Genomic DNA, 19,811 nt, shown 5'->3' on the forward strand with positions numbered 1-19,811 from the left:
TCCATTCCGGCTGTGCCCAAAGCCACTTGATAAGAAAACACTCATTGTACATGCTGTAACATTCCACTCAAGCCTACATTATATAATGCCACATAGTCATGGCTTCTGTGTATCAAGGATGGACCATGGATGCTTGTAAAGTCGAATCCCGAGATTAAACGCACTTCTGATGGAAAACAATATTATGGCCTTGAATAACTGGTTATTCATTTCGTTCACATATCCCACTTGCAAATCCCTGTTAGAGGTTCCATTATTATAACAGACTACCTTTAATTTACTAGAATAATGTAGATCATTTGGAAGGGTCAACTAGGTCCTTGATATTATGGCTACAGTAAATTGAATATGTTGTTTTCTCTAATAGGTCTAAGCGTGGTCTATCTCAATCCTTCCTTTCGCACACATGATCTGACAGACGTGTTTGTGTGACGAATAGCAGCTTAGACTATTTTGAGTAAATTAGCAGCACGGCTGCACACCTACACGTCATTTTGTTTTCGCAAAACAAAAGAAAAAGCCACGGAGGTCTGGACATTGTGTGTGTCGTAAGGTCAGGGGTCACGCGGAGTGCTCCGAGTCGATGATTGGCCAGAGACGGCCGTGTCCTCCAGTTAAACCCTCCGATTGTTTGACTGTATCAGGTAGTGACCAACACTCACACGCTGGTACACTACGGTTTGAGGGGTAGATGCACTTCATCCTTATAATTACAAATGAAAACAGTAGCAGCCAGATACGTGGGTGGACAAATACTTTGATAGAACAGGCCTCTATGGAGCTACATAATGCATTGGGGGACAATGTATTACTATGGTAGTATCCTATTCGCAACACTCTCATACTGTTGTAAAGGCTGTCATGTACAGCTCATGTACAGCTCATGTACAGCTCATGTACAGCTCATGCAGCTCATGTACAGCTAATTTACAGAGGATCAACAAATACGCACACAGTATTCCGTTTGGATCGAATACCCGAGCTGTCATGGTAAAAATCTATCGTTCCCTGAACAAGGGAGTTAACCCACTGTTCCCCGGTAGGCGGTCATTATACATATGAATTTGTTCATGGCATGTCTAATTAAATAAAATACTTTAAAACTGTGTATGTAACATATATACATGGCTCGTAAATTAAACGGTTTAGTTTAATAGCAGATATTTTGCACTCTGGAAAGTCCACCGAGAAAGATGTATCTGGGTGCCCACTTTACCCACAAGGATGTTTCTGGATGATGGTGCATCTTCGGCTGCGAACCTATATTTACTGATTACCCTGGGTCTGTATGAATGCACCTAGTGGTATTTTGTATGTATTTACAGACGTGTTGGGAGTTGCCTATAAGAATATCACTTGTTTGAGTTGTTTGGTCCAGAAAAAAATAGAAAGTGGAAAAACAAAGCAAAATTCAAGGCCCAGCTCTCCGTCCAGTTGCTTTTTTGGACTAAGCCTGATAACAACATACCGAACGAGTTGAAAGTTATTCTGTCAAAATAAGGTAAGAAACAAACTTTCTAAGATAATATTTTTGAATGTATAAAGATCATTTTTCTTCGTGCATAGATATCCATAATGAAGTGAATTTCTTATGAGCATAACATCCATGAGGCACTCGCACATTCGAAGCACTGGATAGCTAATTCATAGGTTTACTCCCTGTTTGGGAATAGTGTTATGTCATCAAAGACATAATGGAAAGTATTGTTATGTCATACATTTGAGAAAAACAAGCATGATGCGCATTGGGTTTGCAAGCCTTTTTAAATGATATATCCACGCCCTTTGTGCCGCCTTTGACATGTATGCTATGGTATTGTTACCATAGCATTCATTCATTTAATATATTTCAATGCATATTACTCAGAAATATCCTACAATATCATATCCAAACCAGCCATATAATTTAAGTACATATTTATTTCACGGGAACAGTTTCTTGCATGGGCCTAAATTACAATACATTATTACAACGTCCATTAATCAGACAACATATACAAATATTCACAGTTTAGAGCACACCACAAAATATGGACAAACTAGTCTACACGGCTACACGAACGGACAAACAAACAAACAAACGAGGTTGCCTTTTTTTAGCCTACAAAATGGATTCAATATTGTGCCTTTGCTATGATTTGTCTATACTCATTAGGGGTGAAAGTCACCTGGACATTACACGACTTAATAATACATTCAACAGTAAACCAACTCACTCACACATCACGAGCTAAACCCTAACTCTGACACTGTCTCATTCTAAGCCTGCATCGTTTTCCTTTCAAGTATATATTTCCATGAGAATAAACAAAATTATTGCATAGAACAAAAATAATAACGAGGCGTCACTTATCTCTCGTCTCATTCTCTTTTATTTTCATTCTATGCAATGATCCATATAATCCAAAGTCCTGTGATACATTCGAGTGAGTTATCCTTCTGTCTTAATGAACAAATACATTTCAGTTGCCATCATGGGCAGCAAGTGGCGGATTTCGAGCTAAAAAATTAGGAGAGAGCGAAAAAACGGAGAGAGGAGGTTGAGGTTGAGAGGGGAAAGGGTATTGAAAGGAGGTGACAGGCCCAAAAGCCAAGAAGGGGGTAATACCATAGGGGACATACTCGAGAATCGGTCCACAAAATTCCGTTTCTGTGTTCTGTTTGCCATTCTCAGTCTGTTGGTTTGGCGCGAGGGTTCCATCACTATAGGGTCGCAGCGCAAGGCGTGGGAACGAGCTGCTGGTGCGTGCCAGTTTTGATTTGCTGCTGCTGGGCTCCCGAGGATGAGCTCGCAGAGCGGATCTTGGTGTTCGGAAGCTTATGATCTTTCTTCCACTTCATCCTTCTGTTCTGGAACCATATCTTCACCTGACGTTCGGAAAGGCACATCGTGTGCGCGATCTCCACGCGCCTGCGTCGGGTCAGGTAGCGGTTGAAGTGGAATTCTTTCTCCAGCTCGAGAGCCTGCTGGCGGGTATAGGCAGTGCGGGACCTCTTGGGCACTCCTCCACTGTAACTAGCATTGACTGGAGAAAGCAAGCACACACACATACAATCAAGCAGGTGTTATCTTCACTAGGCACATTACAAATGTTATTCTCCATAAAGGTTTGTTGGTAGTCTAATGGGGGAATAAAGCCTAGGATGTTTTGTGGGGGTTTCCCCTTGATTTCTGTTGCGTAGAAGTACCTTAATTTGGAGACGCCATGTGTACAAGCGCTCGCATCCAGGGACAAATCAAGCCTTGGAAAATGATTAACAAAATCAGCGGGGCTGGATATTACATTTTGGCTGGGGTCCAGCCATTGAGGTAGTTTGGTTTAAAAAGCAACAAAGACCTCATGGCCCCGGCAGGCAATAAAATTTACGAGGGGTTCTTAATTACCGACCCCGCTGCTCGATGGTCGTAAATTGCCATTGTAAGGGGTGCTACTAGTGCTGCCTCAATGGGCGTGCATACGTTCCAGTGGTGGCTTGCTCAGTGGTTCCGGTATTTAAACGTGGCGATAACTCACCAACATGGACCTTCTTCATCCAGGGGTAGACCACCGGCGGTTCTTTGCCCTTCTGTGCACCGGGATAAGACTCAGTAGCGAGGCTGCAGTCTTTGCTGACGTCCTCCACCACACCGCTGTCTGGGACTGGGTTGAGGCGAGGGCCATGGTTCTGGGCAATGGGCTGAGGTTGTGCCTGATGCCTGTCGGTAAAATCGTCGAGTCCATTACTGGGGACATTACCGTAGTCGTAGCTCGGTTCTGTGTAGTTTGACCTCGGATACGACGCCTCGTCATGATGGGGAAAGCCCGAATCTTTTGGCCGTTCGTAGTACTCAGTAGGGGCGGGGATGTATCCGTTCTGTTGATATTCGTCGCATGGAGGAAAGGAAGGTTCGATATAGTTCGAGTTTATCAAATACGAACTCATGATCATTAATTTGTGAAGTGCAACAATACTAATTTTTATCGTGCTGTCGTTTTTCTGATCTCCACCAAACCCTCCTACTCTCTGTCAAATGTACAAAGTTGTCTGGTCACGTGTAAACCGCCACCAATCACCACGTCTCCTGTGGGCATCATGTAAACAGGAACCAATGGAAAGCCTGGCATTGGCACAACGAAAATTGCTCCGACTAGCCTACGTTGTGTTTTCCTTATTAAATCAAAATATATCAAGAAAAAAACGATCAACTCACTTGTTTATCACATAGCCTAAACTAGAATAAATAAACCCTTTATTTAGCAGTAAATCACATTAAACCACGGCCTTGAGGAGATGATGGTGATGATGATGATGTTGGGTATATCTTACTGTTGCACAGGAAAAGGATGGGCTCTTTGGAAATAAGCAAACTGTAACTGCTCTCTTTTCTGGCAAAGATGACATTGGAACTCATTTCCAGTCCATTGCTGTCCAAAATTATTTCCTTTCTAGTCAATTCTGAGTTGATAATTCCGTGAATAAAATGTAAATCTGTACCTCACTTGATTTGAACGACAATAAAACAAAGCAAGATTGAAAACATTGCCTGTGCGCCGTTACGCACCTCTCATGATCATATTCAGTCATTAAAACTAAGGAAAACTCAGCATTTTAATTTAAGAAATGTTTGTGAAGGATGACATCAAATAGTTTACATTTGGCTTCTCATATGATGATACAAGATGGCAACTGAATAGCAGGCCCAAATAAGACAAGTGATTTTGACATGGCCAAAGGTTCTCATTTTCATTTCATTTGAGTAATTTAGAAGATGCTCTTATCTAGAGTAACTTAATCTATACATGAGTAGTGTTAGTTGATGAGAAATTAACATTTGTGTTGAAATTTGTAGCAACTCAAAACAAAGGTGAGGGTTCATGCACATGCACATCCACAGACTCATATTCTACTACTAAAGCACATTTTAGTAACCACGAAGATAGGTCTAATACGAGCTTTTGTGAAGCAAATGACTGTGATTGACTGTAACTAACCTGTGGTATGATATAGTATCTTTACTATACATACATTACGCTGTTCACTTTCCTCCAAGATTCAACATAAAACACCCATCATTTGTGCAGCGTTTTAAACTATTGAGCTGGACACCAGATCATGATTACAACAGCAACAAAACTAAGGGCATAATAATAATAATAATAACAATAATAATAATACATTTAGTGTATGCCTACTATTAATACGTAAAACCACTACAACAACTGAAAAAAACAACTAAAACTAAAATAACTATATTTAAGACATCACCTGAAAATATCATGACCATGTAGGCTAAAATTAACCAAACACACTTCTCGATTCATTTCACTATGACAGAATGTCACTATGACAAAAGTGCAATTATATACAGTTTATAGTAGAAGCATCCCTGACCGTATCTCTTCTGTGCCATTAGTATCTCGTCAATTGCCATCTCCAAGACCTGTTCGCCCTCCAGCTCACTATTACAAATCAGAGGTGAAAATCGTGAGGAAGCCAGCTCAACCGCACGAGCAACACTACGGAAGGTGTCCGCGACCGTCTACGTGAAGAAGGCCCGGTGTGCGGTGGCAAGGGGATGCAAAACTTCGGAAATATTGAAGGCTTTATTTTTTTTCTCTCCCCCTTTCTGTTCGCCCCCTAAACAGCGATAACTTCTCTCTGACCCCAAAGAGACACCGTTTCTATGTTGTTTCTGATTAATTGACCATTGACAGTCTTTGTTAAACAACAAGGCGTGCCCTTCCCCAACGAGGCGACATTTTCATATTTGTTAGACGCAGTGACCTGAAGCTCACCCCGGACTTGGACTTCGGTTTTCCAGGGTCTACTCGACTCTGGGTAGATTACGGAGCACTTAGCACCGGTCAGCACCTAACAGCGCCCCAAAAATATGTTTTTTTAAACCAGTACAAAACCCACGATAAAGCGTAGGTCCATCTGAAAAAGCCTTGCGTCGACTGTGCCACTCCTGTAGGTAATGTTAGCCAACTAAACTGAAGTTTCGGTGTCTCCTGGTCAAGGTTTTCTTTAGAATAGTATAAATATGTATATGTGTTGAATTTGTTTCACACTGTTAGGCTTCTGTTAATGTTTCTCACCTCATGTTTTTCCCGTTCCAACAAGGTCCTCCTCGGAGCTTTGTATGTGTAAGCCATCGCTATGGGATTTTCATTTTAGGCAGATATAGGCCTATATGGCCTTTTAACCATCTAAATAGCCAAAGTTGTTAGGTGTTATATTACAATTGAGTGTATTTTACACCTGTAACTCATCGTGAATGACAAGGGGAATATTTGTTGTTGTTGAGGATCTGGCCTCCAGAACGCATGTAACCAAGACCACCTGAGGGTCTATCTATCAGCATAATGTCCACGGTAAGAATACTTGACTTGATATCTAAATGTCCACTCTAGTGTGTTTTATAAGTGTTACATAAATACGGGCAGGATTGGCTATTATCCACTCGCTCGCCGTAGTACCCTTGAATGAGCGACAGTTTATAGGGTCCGTAATCCTTTACAGACTTTTACAATTTACTTGTTGCTATACTATAGTGTGTGTGTGTGTGTTATACACAGGTTTGGAAACGTTCCATTTGGAATGCGTTATAAACAAGTCTTTTTGCATGATAAAAACTCATGAACTGTAAAAATCCTGATTTATGATGTTCAATTCCCTTCATTCCCTTCAGTTGAGAAATTAGTTCTTTCGAGATGCTGTTTTATTTTTGGAGTTTTGAAACAGGCGAAATATAAAGACAACTGTGTGTGAGTGGCAAACGTTATGATCTGATAAACAATTGAAACGACTGAAATATGCTATTCAAACAACCACATTCAGTGTCTTACCTTTTAGGGTGGAAATACTGACGTTCACGAATGGATGTTTACCATTTTAAAAAATTAGAAGCGAATAAGAAATGTGGGCCTGCATGGTATCAATCTTAGGTTACAACGTGATTTTGGCTATTGAAATGTTTCTGTAACAATTATTCCAAATCAAAAACATCCATGTTTAATTCGCAAAAGAGCAAAAACAAAGTCTAGTTGTGAATAAGAAATAATTAGGCCTATTATTTATCGACTTAGAAAGGTACTGTGAGTGAAAGAAGTAGATTGCCACTCTTTCGGTCCTTCCCATATATAACGAACATATATCATACTGACACTGTACTGTAAATTCAGAGAATAACAAAGTGCTCTGACTATAGTGACTGAGCACATATGGTTGCTAGATCCCTTGTCTGTTAGGAGGACCAGGCTGCAGAGGACAATGTTCCCTCAGTATTCACGAGGCGGTTAAGGTAAGGTTTTGATAATGCAACATATTGAAATCAAGAATATATTGGGAGTGGTGTAGAAGCTATAGATGTATATTTTGGCCTAAACATGAATGCCACCCACAGAGCTCCTCGCACATTTAACACACGTTCAGAGGAAGATGGGTGGGTGAAATAGTATGATTGCATTCAACATTTTGTTGAAGTTGTCTTCTTAAAAATGGGACATAAATCAAAGCAAATGTAACTGCATCAAGTGAGTGTTTTATGTAGATTGTAGATACACACAAGTGTTGAACAACATGGCCTTAATAGGTCTGTGTTATCATAGCGTACTATTCTGCCCAACCCGATTCTCCTAAGCTTATACGAAAAAAAAAATACTATATCTTCTTCCATAGACAGTTGTTAGAACGTTGCCATAACCCAATGCGTTATCTCCTATAACATAAAGATCACTTGTGGGAGCCACAAACATTGAGTGGCTAATGGCTATTTCTTTATTTCTTTATGATAAAGACGCCTCCAATTATCATATTAGTCCTTTGGCTCTTGACTCTTTTGCAATAAACGAAGACACTGAATTACCAATAGTTAGGCTATTGTATAATAGGCCACTTGGTTGTGGCCTAAACGAAATATGAATGACAAGTTCGAGAATAAATTGTTGCTAACACGGCTACGGTGGATCTCACAATTTCGAGTGCACCGTTTTTATGTGAGAAAGGGCCTATGTTACATTTAGCAGTGGGTTTAAACCACATTGTATCTATTACAATAGATGTGCATATATTTTTTAAATGATCTCCATGAAACACGTTGGGTTACACACTTTAATGTAGAATAAGATAAGGCTTGATCTCACATTTTCACCACTTTACGGGAAAGGATAACGGCGATTCGATCCTGTTATGCAGATCCATCCGCCATTAGAGGCTACAGCCTATATCCTAATGCGTTTTCAAAACCCAATTAAGTACGAATGATATTTTGTTATTACTAATAACAATTGGCTGTTCTCATTATAAAATAAACATATTCTTTGTTTGTAACCAAAATCACCTTCTGGATAATTTTTTTGTAAAGGCTAAAAACAGGACTTTTTCCTCAGCAGAAGGAGAGAAAGACTACATGTTTTAAAGGGGTCCGGGGGCTCCATTTGGGGGGCGGTGGGCATAGTCTACCCATCATCCTGTGACCGGGGTAAGAGTATCAATCCTCAAAATGCAAATGTTTCCCTCATATCCAATGCAATTTATTCAAAGGAAGTTCACCAATCAACCGCCCTAATAAAATACCGCCACTCAATCTTGGGTCTGGGGACGGACGGGGGTCCACTCCCCTCGGTCCCAAACTCGGGGTCGCCCTGCTTTCAGGGTTCACCTGGAGTGCACCGTCAAACATATGTAATTCAAAGCTATTCTATCTTTTGTGTGGAGAGTCAAGATCGCTATTATAACGCTGGCATCAGGCCCCTGCTGAACAGATGACGGGAGACTTGTTCAGCGGGTAAACTTTTGACCCCAAATGTTCCTCCTCTTCCCCCGCTATATCGAGATCATCAGTCCCACCCCTGAGAGGCTGTGCTGCCCAGGCGAGGTGTCTGGCTGCTTGGGAAGAAAACTTGATTTGCAATATATCCATTTCTGTTATCATTACTGTAATTAGTCTAACGACAATCATATTTAGTGATATAACAGGCAGGTCTATAATATAATAACTGTAGTTGTATCTCTGTATTGTCTCACTGTGGGTGTTGATTACAATGCACCCTGTACAACATCACTAATGTACAGCATCACTATACAACATCACTAATACAAGCAAACCGCTCAGGGATGAATGTCCTTCATACTTTTGTGTGAGTCTTTATCTCTCATTGCCTCACATAGGCCTAATGTTTTTGCTAAAATGCCCCAAAGGCTCTCCAAATAAACTAATGCAATATGCAAATTATTTTACTTCACCGCAATGTGTAATAAGGCAAGCACCCCGGTCAAGTATTGTGTGCGTCCTATCATACTATTGTATTTGTGTGTGTGTGTTTCCCCCCTCTCCGCAGCTGGCTGCAGGTGACACTGAACTTGGCCTAAAGCGAGCTCTGCTGGTGGCTGGAGGATGCAGATTTATCTTGCTGCTATGGCTGACCTCGCGGTGAACCGCGCACCGGGGATGGTTCATTTTTTTCTGCCTGGCATTGTCTGCCTAGGACCCCAATTTTGATTTTTTTATGTGTAACAACGGTGTAATTTTCGCCCCAGACGTCACAATGATATTGGCATAGAATAACGGTTTCTCTCTCATGTTCTACACCATACAACTGTAATGGAAATGAAGTCTAAATTCATTGCATTGGCTATTTGTTTACACGACGGAATCTTCTATGTCGACTGTTAGGGGAAGGGGGAGCGGGGATCAACCCACCTCAAATCATCAGATGATTCAGGGTTTCAATTCCATCTACGTACTGACGTATTATACTTTGAGGGTTTAGTTTCTATATAAACCCTTTTCATTGCAATTCGTTTTCTGATGTGAAATATATTAAAATTGAATTCACACCTCTGACGGGGAAAGTTATGAGGTGCCTGTAAGCACCAGTTTCGTTCTAATTGGGCGTAATTGCAATCTGTGCAAATACATAAGAGCAACACACAACAATGGAAATTGAGTCAGAAATCCAGAATTTCGAACACACCAAAGCACTGTTATACACAACAAATAGACCAAGCCCATACTAGTCACTCATCAGCACAAACCTTATCGCAAGACTGTCGCAACAAGTAGGCCTAAACAAAATCTACACTATAAGAAAAACGAAAAATTAACTAGGCTATAACCTACTTAATAAGAAATGATGATGCAGAGATATTTTTCTAGAAAACGAAAACATACTCAATCTAAAGGAAACTATTGTGATTGGGCAAATGCGTTACAAAATCAGACCAACACGTGTGACACATTTTCACATAGAAGTCAAAGCTTTATTGGTATCTGAGTGTTCATGTCGGCCCGGACGCACGCGCCCAAGCTGGGCCATGAGGTCACCATGAAGCAAGAGTGACACTCTCCAACTGAACTTTACAACCCAAAAACACAAAATGACATGGCTGACGCAAAACGGAATTCCTTTCCAAGTGTGGCCCTGCTGTGTTTTGTCCTCTATTGTGTTTACTCTACAGTGTGTTTGGCTGTCTTAAACCATTTGAACAAGTTTGGAACACATGAGGAAACCCGACCAAAGACAAACCTAGAGCTTCAAACAAAGTGTAGAACCTGTGCCTAACTTGACAATTACACAGATTGAAAAGCTAAATTACCACAAAAGTGGTTGTATGATAGTTGAGTACCGTACACAAACATATTCCAGTTTAGCAATGACATTGGAAACACCATAAAACAGCTCAAATAGCTGTATGGCTTGTCCAGCACATTAATGGCTATGCAGAGTCCAAAGAAGCCCCGTGTGTAATACAGGAAGTGAAAAAACACGAATTAAAAAGGAAAAGGAATGGACAGAAGCATAATTATCCCACATGCAAAAACGTATTATGAGTTACACCACAGATGGAGGGAAACTAGTTACACTAGGAAGGAAGCAATTAAATATCCATGAGCCTGAACCAACCCTGGCCAACATCTGCCGAGAGAAACCAGGATTCAGCTCAGCACCACTGACAAATTAGCGTAATGGGCTAATATGGACAGATAGCGCGTCCGAATACAATCATAATTCTGTTTCAAACAGGGTGGCTGTTCAGAGCCAAGGGAATGGAAGGCTACAGGCTACTCAAGGGCAATAGAGGCAGAAACTTACCTCGAGACAGAAGCTGTCTTCTCGTGTGCGTCCGGCATGCAGGGTCCATCGCGAGGCGTTCTGGTGAGCAAGGAGTGGGTGTAACGGGAACACTTACAGCCTGCAAGGAGAGAGTCAGACGAAGCCTCGCGTCAGTGCGATTATATGTTATGTGCAATATACTGTCAACTCCCCAAAACCATAAAACTTACTTTAATGGCCACCACGTGACAGTTTATGGCCAGTGAGCCTATCTGGCCGCGCTCCGGATGATTTTTACGATCTAATTCATAGACAAAACCCCCATTCATTTGGCACCCAAATGTCAGGGAGCCGGAACCGGCCTAATAAAGTTTACGTTTCGAAAAGTGAACTGATTCTCTGATAGTAGTAAGCTCGAGCAGATGGGACGCAGAGCCCCTCGAGCCGGTCACTGGCAAGGACCCGCTTTATCCCTACGCACAAAGGTGAGTAAAAGTGTGCAGATATAGATTTGGCTACCTGTTGATTTTCTCGACCTTGGAACTAAGCTAGAAAAGTTTAACTTTTAAAGTGTTAATTGCAATCAATGGAGTGAAAGGCCTATAGTCTTTACCTAGAAAAAAAGTTACTGCAGGCCTAAAAACTTTACATTCAACAACAAAAACCTTACAAAAACATACACACTTTCGTTTTACCGTGAGGCACATGAAGAAGTAAGATAAAGAATCGAAATAACAAATCATTTACAGTCTCTGTCGTTCCAGTAGAAAGTTTATTATAATCAGCATCATCACTATAATATTATTTTCAATTTCCAGTCATCCTTTAAAAACATTTACAAAAAGCGTATAGCACGATGAAGCTATAGACTTAGGCAATGGGATCCCCTATGGAACCCTTCACATCCAACATAGAGGGGAACGTACAAGAAACACACATTCTAAGAAGCTGCGCCGGGTGAACAGATTTACAGTAGCTCGTGTAAAAGAAGGATATAAAGGCACAGCTACACGCAATGGGTCAGAACTGCGGTCCCGTCACGTGTCCACAACGCACAACAATCGCGTAAGGCTTATACGTCTGTCTACAATAAGGAACAAGTTATCTAAGTTTGGTACAATACATTGAACAAATAAATACATACTTACATATAAAACAAAGGCTATACACAAAAGCAACACCGTTTTTTATCAACTCAAATTATTCGAGTTGCTATACTGTTTTACAAGTGCAATAGGCTACACAACTTTTATTGGATAGTTAATGGACTTTTTTGCGGTAACTTCGAGTTTATTCTATTTTGAACAAGAAATAAGTTAACAAACATGTATTTCCCATTGGTTTGTTCTCTAAGACAAACAATGTACAGAATGTTTCTTTTTTTACTCACACAAGCATTATCACGGTCAAAATAAATATAACTATAGAGGAAAGTATTTTTGAAAAGGCCGGAGTTTGGACAACTGCATGTTCACTGTCCCAAAACAGCCATCGGAAAGTCTTTTGCAATGTAAAAATGAATGGAAGTTCTCCCAAGCTTTGTATTATTTTATTAGAGCTCATCGGGGAATCGGGGAACCAAATATCAGGGACGGTGGTACCCTACACCTCCTGCCGCTGCCATGCTCATGCTTTTCAGTTTGTTGTCCTTTTTCCACTTCATCCTTCTGTTCTGGAACCAGATTTTGATCTGGCGTTCTGATAGGCAGAGCACGTGCGCTATCTCGATCCTCCGTCTGCGGGTCAGATACCGGTTGAAATGGAACTCTTTCTCAAGCTCCAGGGTCTGGTAGCGCGTGTATGCTGTCCTCGCCCTCTTCCCCTCTGGTCCAGTGAGACTGTCTGGTGGTAACACACAGGACGCAACAATAAACCCATAATCAAAATAGCAACCTACACAACAATGTTTACTAATTCTTTATGCAGGTTTACCTGGCAACAATGCAAGGACATGTATTTTTTATTGATCAATAATGTTTACTAACGCTTTATGCAATGATTATTATATATAGTAGAACATGTACTTTATTCCACATAAACCCTATTCACCTTTCTCACACCATAAAATGTAGTGGAAGTGCCAATTAATTCCCAAAAGTTTGTCTTATAAACATTTAGAATAATACAAAATTATGGCAAAAGAAAATCCTATATTTAAACAAAATGTTCACCTCCTACATTTTGGTAACATGAAAATGTTCTGTTTTCATGCCACGTTGAATTATTTTCCAACGCTTTGGGTACAAATATACAGTTGAACAGGTGGCAGTAATCTCGCCATTACACCGCTTAACCATTACTACTATCAAATACAGATTATTTCTATTTTATGGGATGATTCGGTTAAATACTTTTTACCATCGAAAATGGCAATAATCACAGCTTAAATGGCTATAGGACGTCATGTCCACGACAAGTACAAAACATAAACATAAACGTCTACCTAATCAACATATAAAGCTATTTTACCATGATTTATGTGCAGTTTCCTCATCCAGGGGTAGATCTGAGGCTGGGCACCGTCGGTGAAATGTTGGGAAGTTGTCTGCTCTCTTCCAGCGGGCTTATCTTCCTCGAGGAGGGGGGAGGCTTTCGACACACACTCCTGGTTCAACAGCGTGCCTCCGTTCGAACTCGAGCTCGCGCAGGGGATAGTTATGGAGTTCTTTATGGCTCGGTGTTGCGGTTGAGACTCGCTGACCGGAGACGAGCTTGTGACAGAGGAGGAGCACCGGAGCGGGTCAGGTGCAGGCGAGAGGGGCGCCGTCCCAGTGGCACTCGCGGGCTGGGTGTACCTGGATGGCTCGACGGAGGACGTTGTTGCCGCCGCCGACTGGTTCGGGGAGTAGCCCTGTGCCCGCTCGTTGGCCACAAAGTGCCCATTACCGCGACCGACAGTGAGGTCCATCCCGTTGTAACCATAACCTTGCCTGCTGGAATGCATGGTCGTTGAGTCCCTGTATTGGTCGTTTGCTGAGCTGTGGTCTCCATAATTATGTAACTGGAAGTCGGCGCCATTGGGATAGCGACCGCAGAATGAGTTTACAAAATAGGAGCTCATTGATTGACTATTAAAATACTGTTGTTTCGCAGTTATTTGTTGTTTTTATTTTTGGAGAAAATAGTAACGTGTGTGCTTGATTTGTGGCTCTTGATGCTTTTGCTTCTTCTATAGCACCCTTGCACAATTTATGATGAATTAGGGAAATGAGTAGAACGTGTACTTGATTCTCTCTTACGTAGGCACCCAAATATGGGTTACGGCTGAGAATCACGTGCTTTTGTTGACCAGTCGTAAATCCTGCTTGATGACCTCCAGAGGTAAACTCGTGCACAAGTAGGAAATCTGGGTGGGATGTTATGAGCGCGCGCCTGGGAGTGCGCCTGGGCAGGGCGCTCGCGGGGCCCGGCTTGCATCGCTAGGATTGTCCTTGCGCGCCATCCTCCGGCCACAATCTCGCACTGCCTGCGACGGTGTTTGAGGCGTGGCCTCTGAACAGGGTCGTTCAGAGGTTAACGACCATTGCGGCAAACGCATCGCCTTCCCAAACAATACAACAAGAAGCGCACGGAATAGTGAATATACAACCTTTCCACTGACACAGAGTACACATAGAAATTCAACATTAAACATGATCCTTATAGTTGGGAATAAAACAGGTACAGTAGGCCTACAAAACAACACAACTAGCCTAGAATATCAAAAACAATTACATTAAGTTGAATATTTCGTTAAAGCATGTTACAAATCTTTGAATTTTAGTAATCAACCCTTGAAAAATCTATATTTGCGTGAATATCCTCCTTAGTTCAGGCTAATGGTGTGAACAGCTTGGTCAACCTGCAGATCAACCGTTATTTCTAAAATTGTTAGATGCTCTCAAAAATTAGGCACTTCAAATTAATTACTGTTTCGTTTTTTTAAGATGACAGAAAGTTACCCCTCGATTGAAATTACATAAATACTTAACGTGAATAAAGCACGTTTTGATCAACAAAAATTGCCTGAATTAAGTAAATGTGATGTTTAAATTGGTTCAATGTACGTGCGTAACATTTTGCTGCGTTTCCAAATTAATAATAATTAATCAATTTAAGAACAGGAAAACGAGGAGCACAATATCGTTCGAAAGGAATCTAAACACACGAAGTTCGCATTCGATGAAGAAAGAATGAATGAAAATCAAAGTAAGAGAAGAAGGGAATTTAGAATATATATATATTTAAATGATGTCTGACAATAGAGGGAATAAACAGGATTTCTTGGTTTAGGAATTTTAGTGTATTTTACATGGACATATGCATGCCTAGGTGAAATGAAATTATTTCCCTTGGCCTCTCTCGGCATCTTCCCCACACCCATAGATAATGTCCTCGGAGTGAGGACGCGAATGTAGTAGGCTATAGGACTCGCGAATGTAGTAGGCTATAGGACTCTATTTCAACTCAGACTAGTCTTGTCAAGTTTTCAAAATAGAAAGATAAGACACCGCATAATGACAATCTAAAATTAGGTTCGAAATATGATACGAAGAAAGCCCTATCAGTATAACAGCAGAAGTAATACAACTGTAGGCTCAAAACAAGCAATGGCAATAACAAACATATTACTACATTATTTCAGCAGAATTTGGTTTTAAATCATGTTAATCGGTGTGGAGTTGCTGATTAGTTGGTGTAACTTAGAGGTCACCTGTACCTAAAATTAAAGTAACTGTTGCAGGTGCAGACAGAGCAACAGCATTTTAAAACATTTAGCCTCACAAAAGATACTGCTCATTCCGTCTACTTAGCAGAAAATAGTACACTCCATATGGATTACTGGACACTCAGGCACGCTCGCGACGGCCAGTTGCAACCCGTTTTACAGGAGTAGGCTCTGGTTATCCATAGTCCATTGGACCTCTCGGTCCTATAGTCCCCAAAAGACGATAACCCATATTTAGGCTACACAACGCCCCACGCTGGCACTAACAGCGTGATGGATACGTCTGCGTGTCTGTCCGAAGGATGCAGACTCACAGAGGTAATATGGCCCCTTCAGGCACCGCAGGAGCCGAGGAACAATCTGCACTCAGGACCAGATGTGTACAGCGGTGTATGAAGGAGCCCTCTATCCGAGCCCGGGTCTTGACTTTCAGGGATAGTTTGAGAGAACGCGTTCAAACATGCTCCGGATGTTGGAAGGAGCGAGAATAGGTTTTCTGCTTTATAATGGCCAGGAGTGTTTGTGATTGAGGTTTTAAATAGGTTGTTAGCGAGAGAGCCTAAGAGCTAACATCTGATTTATCAATGGCCAATAGAAACAAAGTTCCCAAGAAATTATCCCACCCAGGGGACAAGGGGCAAACCAGGAAGTGGGAGAGTAAAGTGAGGGAAAAGGTAAAAGTCTAGAAAAAACGAACAAGACTAATGTCCGCATCTGGTAGAAGCGTCAGGATTCGGCAATCTGTGTGCGTGCTAGTGGCGCACATTAGCGAGGGGAGCGCATGCTTCCCAGACTGTAAAAGGCCAACTATTTGAAATTCAGATCCGAACCTTGATCGATGAGTGAGTAAAATTTCACGACGCTTCAGTTTTATTTGCTCATAAATGTAATTAACTACATGGGCTGTGTTACACGCGCAATAGCCTAAACTGTTCAATCTGCATGCATTTCAGATACCCTAGATTTTCTATAGTGCAGTGTAGCCGCAACAAGGCCATTTTCTAATGTCCACTCGAGTGGTTGCATTATCACTGCACATCTCGACGATGGTATTCCATTGGAGACGCTAAGGTTAAATGGAACACTAAAAACACAAATTCAACGGGTAGGTGAACCGTAACAGATTCGCTTGTAATAGACGCAAACTCATCGAAGGAAACTAAGCAAACTGACACGGACACAGCAACTACATACGCATTATTAAAATGCAATACAACAGTATGCTATTGTGCTGTACTCCTTCTTTGGTATTGATGCCAATTGTGACGTCTTGGTCTCTCAGAGTCTTATTTGTGTCAGTATTTTGAGGTAATAGTCTTGCCATATCAATTGTGACGCTTTGGTCTCAGGTTCTATTCTGTGACATAATTTTGAGGTAATCATCGTCTGGTGTCTGTCTGTGACATACAGAGATCTTATGTAAAGGACACTGACTATCTGCTGTCCTAATCAGAACCCCATTTTAAGCGAAAGTGTATTTCCTTTCTAGTCTATGGCTCATAATGATTGTATTTGTTTCTTGGTATATTCATTTGTCAACAAGTCTTGGTGTTTTATCATTCTTTGGGACATTTTTGTAGACTACACCTTAAAATGTTATATTCTATTCTGTAGGCTTTTGAGCCGGGCAAAATAGGAAGGATTAACTTAAATTTCGTAAACGTCCAATACAAAAATGTCAAGCATATACAGTAATTCACAACAATCAATTCCATCTATCAGGCCCTACATGACAGTGCCAATGCCATTACTGAACAGCACAATATCACATCACTCTTATTTGTGTTGCTATAAAGTTTATAATTATTATAGGTATGCACAATATCCAGATGAAGGGGTCATTGATGAGGGTATTCTTTCTGTGATGTGGTGCTGATGTTACCTCATTGGGGTAGAAAACAGGAGAGGAAGACAAGAACACTCTAGATTAAGCTAATATAAGATAGTATACATTATAAACGTTTTAGTCATTTAGCAGACACTCCTACCCAGAGCGAATTAGAGTAGTGAGTGCACACATTTTCGTACTTTTTCCTCCTGGACTCGGTAGTAAACGTAACACCGTAAACAAAAATCCGGGGCACTCAAATTAGTATGATATGTTAAATTTGTATGGTATGTATTTCGTATGATGTGTTACAAATTCAAATTCGTATGATATGTTACGAATTGCAAAAGTTGCTAAAGTTAACTAGGTGGCTAAGATTATCTAGGTTAACTAATATGTTATGTATTTGCAAAGTAGTAAGTAGTTGCCTGTGATGAGATTCGAACACGCAACCTTCGGTTTGCTAGACATTTGCCTTATACCCAACCTATCCATCCTCCTTTCATTTATTGCTTCAAGTAAACGTCTGTGTTATGTAACCATACCAAACTAAACATATCATACTAATGTGAGTGTCCCGGATTTTCGATTGCTATGTTTCTTCTAGTCTATAAAACGAGGCTGACTTTTTCTTACTGGTCCCCTGTGGGAATTGAACCCACAACCCTGGCATTGCACGCGGTCCTATACAGCATACAGTATATAGATTAACACAACTGCAACACAAGATACACATTGATTGTGATTCGTGCTAGACAACAGCACTGTGTTGTGGTTGAACTGTGCTGGCACAACCATGTAGACTGAAAATGGCGAAATGGGAACCAAACGAAGACCATACTTCTCCCACAAGAGGGCGACAGAGAATAGCCTATTGGCTCCAGTCCCAATACCCAGCTGCCGACAGACCACCCAATTCAAATTGCAACAAATAAAGAAAACACAAATAGCATACATGCATGCTAATAGGTTATTGAAGTTCTCATAATGAAAATGCATAGGACTACACAAATATTGAATGACATAATTATATAGGTCAAGCCCGGAGACCACATCAACTACCATAACAATGATCATAAATAATCATGCAAATTATGACCATATCCTATCAAATTATCGGAGAGAAAACCCATTTTAACGAAGCCTAGAACACTCCAACCAATCTTCTGATAGTCAACACTTTAATACTAGACAAGCATAGTGATGGTATTTGTTTTCATTTTTATGCTCACTTTGTTTAATGAATGATTCCCAAATCATATAAAATCATAATCATGATAAGCAAGTATTCTTACCGTGGTCAGGTCTCATGGTGCGTGGGGATGTTACGAGAAGAGGACGGACAGGTGCAGTTGGCGCGAGGTAGACCGGGGAAGAACCCCTGTTGTGCCAGTTGGGTCCCTGGACGAATCCACGAGCCCCCGGGGTCAGGCGACGACGCGCTCCCACTCAATCCGTCCATTGTGCCAAACCGACAACGACGGTAATGAATCCAAACCGTCCGGTCCCAAGAAAGGGACACTGCTCCTTGCCACTGCATAATACAAAACTCAAAACAGCATTACAGCATTACCCATGACGAAAATACATAAACAATGACATTGAGGAGCAAAAGCTTTTACATTACAGAAAGGGTTGTGTGGCAGACACAGGCTGTTAAATGAGTGACGTTCTCTTCTGGAAAATTATATATATAAAAAGTTCATGTTCACGGCTCCATGCCATGTGACCAGTGTGGACCAATGGGAAAGGAGGAGCCTCTTAAAGCTGTATTGCTATTTTGTACCTTTTCATAAACAACAACAGATTTATGACCTAGTGAGAGAGGGAGAGCAAGAGGAGAGAGGGGGAAAGCGGGTGGGGAGATGGAGAGAGAGGAGAAGGGGCAGTTCAGAGCTAGGCGCCATCTTACCAGAAAGAGGGGGAATGCACAGTTAAACATTCAGCATTCATTTCCTCTACACAGTAGACTACACATACACAGCCTGTCCAGTCTCATGTCCTCATAGTTAGCATACTTTTGCCCATTGTTTCCCAATCTCAGTCCAGAGGACCCCAAGCAGCGCTACACAGCTGATTCAAATAATCATTATTAAGCTTTGATTATTTGAATCAACTGTGTAGTGCTAGAGAAACAAACACAACATGCACATCTTGGGGTTCTTAGGACCGAGTTTTGGAAACACTGCTTTAGCCTCTTTATTAAAGGAGTAGTTCACTATTTTACAACTTGATG

General features: G+C 41.2%; 2 protein-coding genes across 3 annotated transcripts; both read right to left on the reverse strand.

Annotated features, from left to right (window-relative positions):
• Positions 1-1,905: 1,905 nt before the first annotated feature.
• LOC124043203 (homeobox protein Hox-A4-like) lies at positions 1,906-19,765 on the reverse strand. 2 transcript variants are annotated; one of them, XM_046361512.1, is made up of 4 exons: positions 18,871-19,765; positions 11,079-11,178; positions 3,516-3,697; positions 1,906-3,026 (listed from the first exon to the last, which is right to left on the reverse strand). In XM_046361512.1, the coding sequence occupies exons 1-4, from the start codon at positions 18,884-18,886 to the stop codon at positions 2,704-2,706; spliced, it is 621 nt and encodes a 206-aa protein (XP_046217468.1). In that variant the 5' UTR covers positions 18,887-19,765; the 3' UTR covers positions 1,906-2,703. The 2 variants fall into 2 exon arrangements, with proteins under 2 accessions (XP_046217468.1, XP_046217467.1); XM_046361511.1 differs by lacking the exons at positions 11,079-11,178; positions 18,871-19,765 and having other exon boundaries at positions 3,516-4,026.
• On the reverse strand, positions 11,793-15,060 carry LOC124043202 (homeobox protein Hox-A5-like). The gene is made up of 2 exons (XM_046361509.1): positions 13,509-15,060; positions 11,793-12,881 (listed from the first exon to the last, which is right to left on the reverse strand). Exons 1-2 carry the CDS (start codon positions 14,098-14,100, stop codon positions 12,625-12,627), a joined length of 849 nt encoding a protein of 282 aa, XP_046217465.1. The 5' UTR covers positions 14,101-15,060; the 3' UTR covers positions 11,793-12,624.
• Positions 19,766-19,811: the final 46 nt, after the last annotated feature.

The sequence above is a fragment of the Oncorhynchus gorbuscha genome, linkage group LG09 (genome assembly GCF_021184085.1).
Source record: "Oncorhynchus gorbuscha isolate QuinsamMale2020 ecotype Even-year linkage group LG09, OgorEven_v1.0, whole genome shotgun sequence".
Lineage (NCBI taxonomy): Eukaryota > Metazoa > Chordata > Actinopteri > Salmoniformes > Salmonidae > Oncorhynchus > Oncorhynchus gorbuscha.

Coding starts and splice junctions, on each gene's coding strand:
- LOC124043202 (XM_046361509.1), bottom strand. CDS start 14,100: ATGAGCTCCTATTTTGTAAACTCATTCTGCGGTCGCTATCCCAATGGC. Junction 12,882..13,508: donor GAAACTGCACATAAATCATG/GTAAAATAGCTT, acceptor TGTTACCACCAG/ACAGTCTCACTGGACCAGAG.
- LOC124043203 (XM_046361511.1), bottom strand. CDS start 3,930: ATGATCATGAGTTCGTATTTGATAAACTCGAACTATATCGAACCTTCC. Junction 3,027..3,515: donor GATGAAGAAGGTCCATGTTG/GTGAGTTATCGC, acceptor TGCTTTCTCCAG/TCAATGCTAGTTACAGTGGA.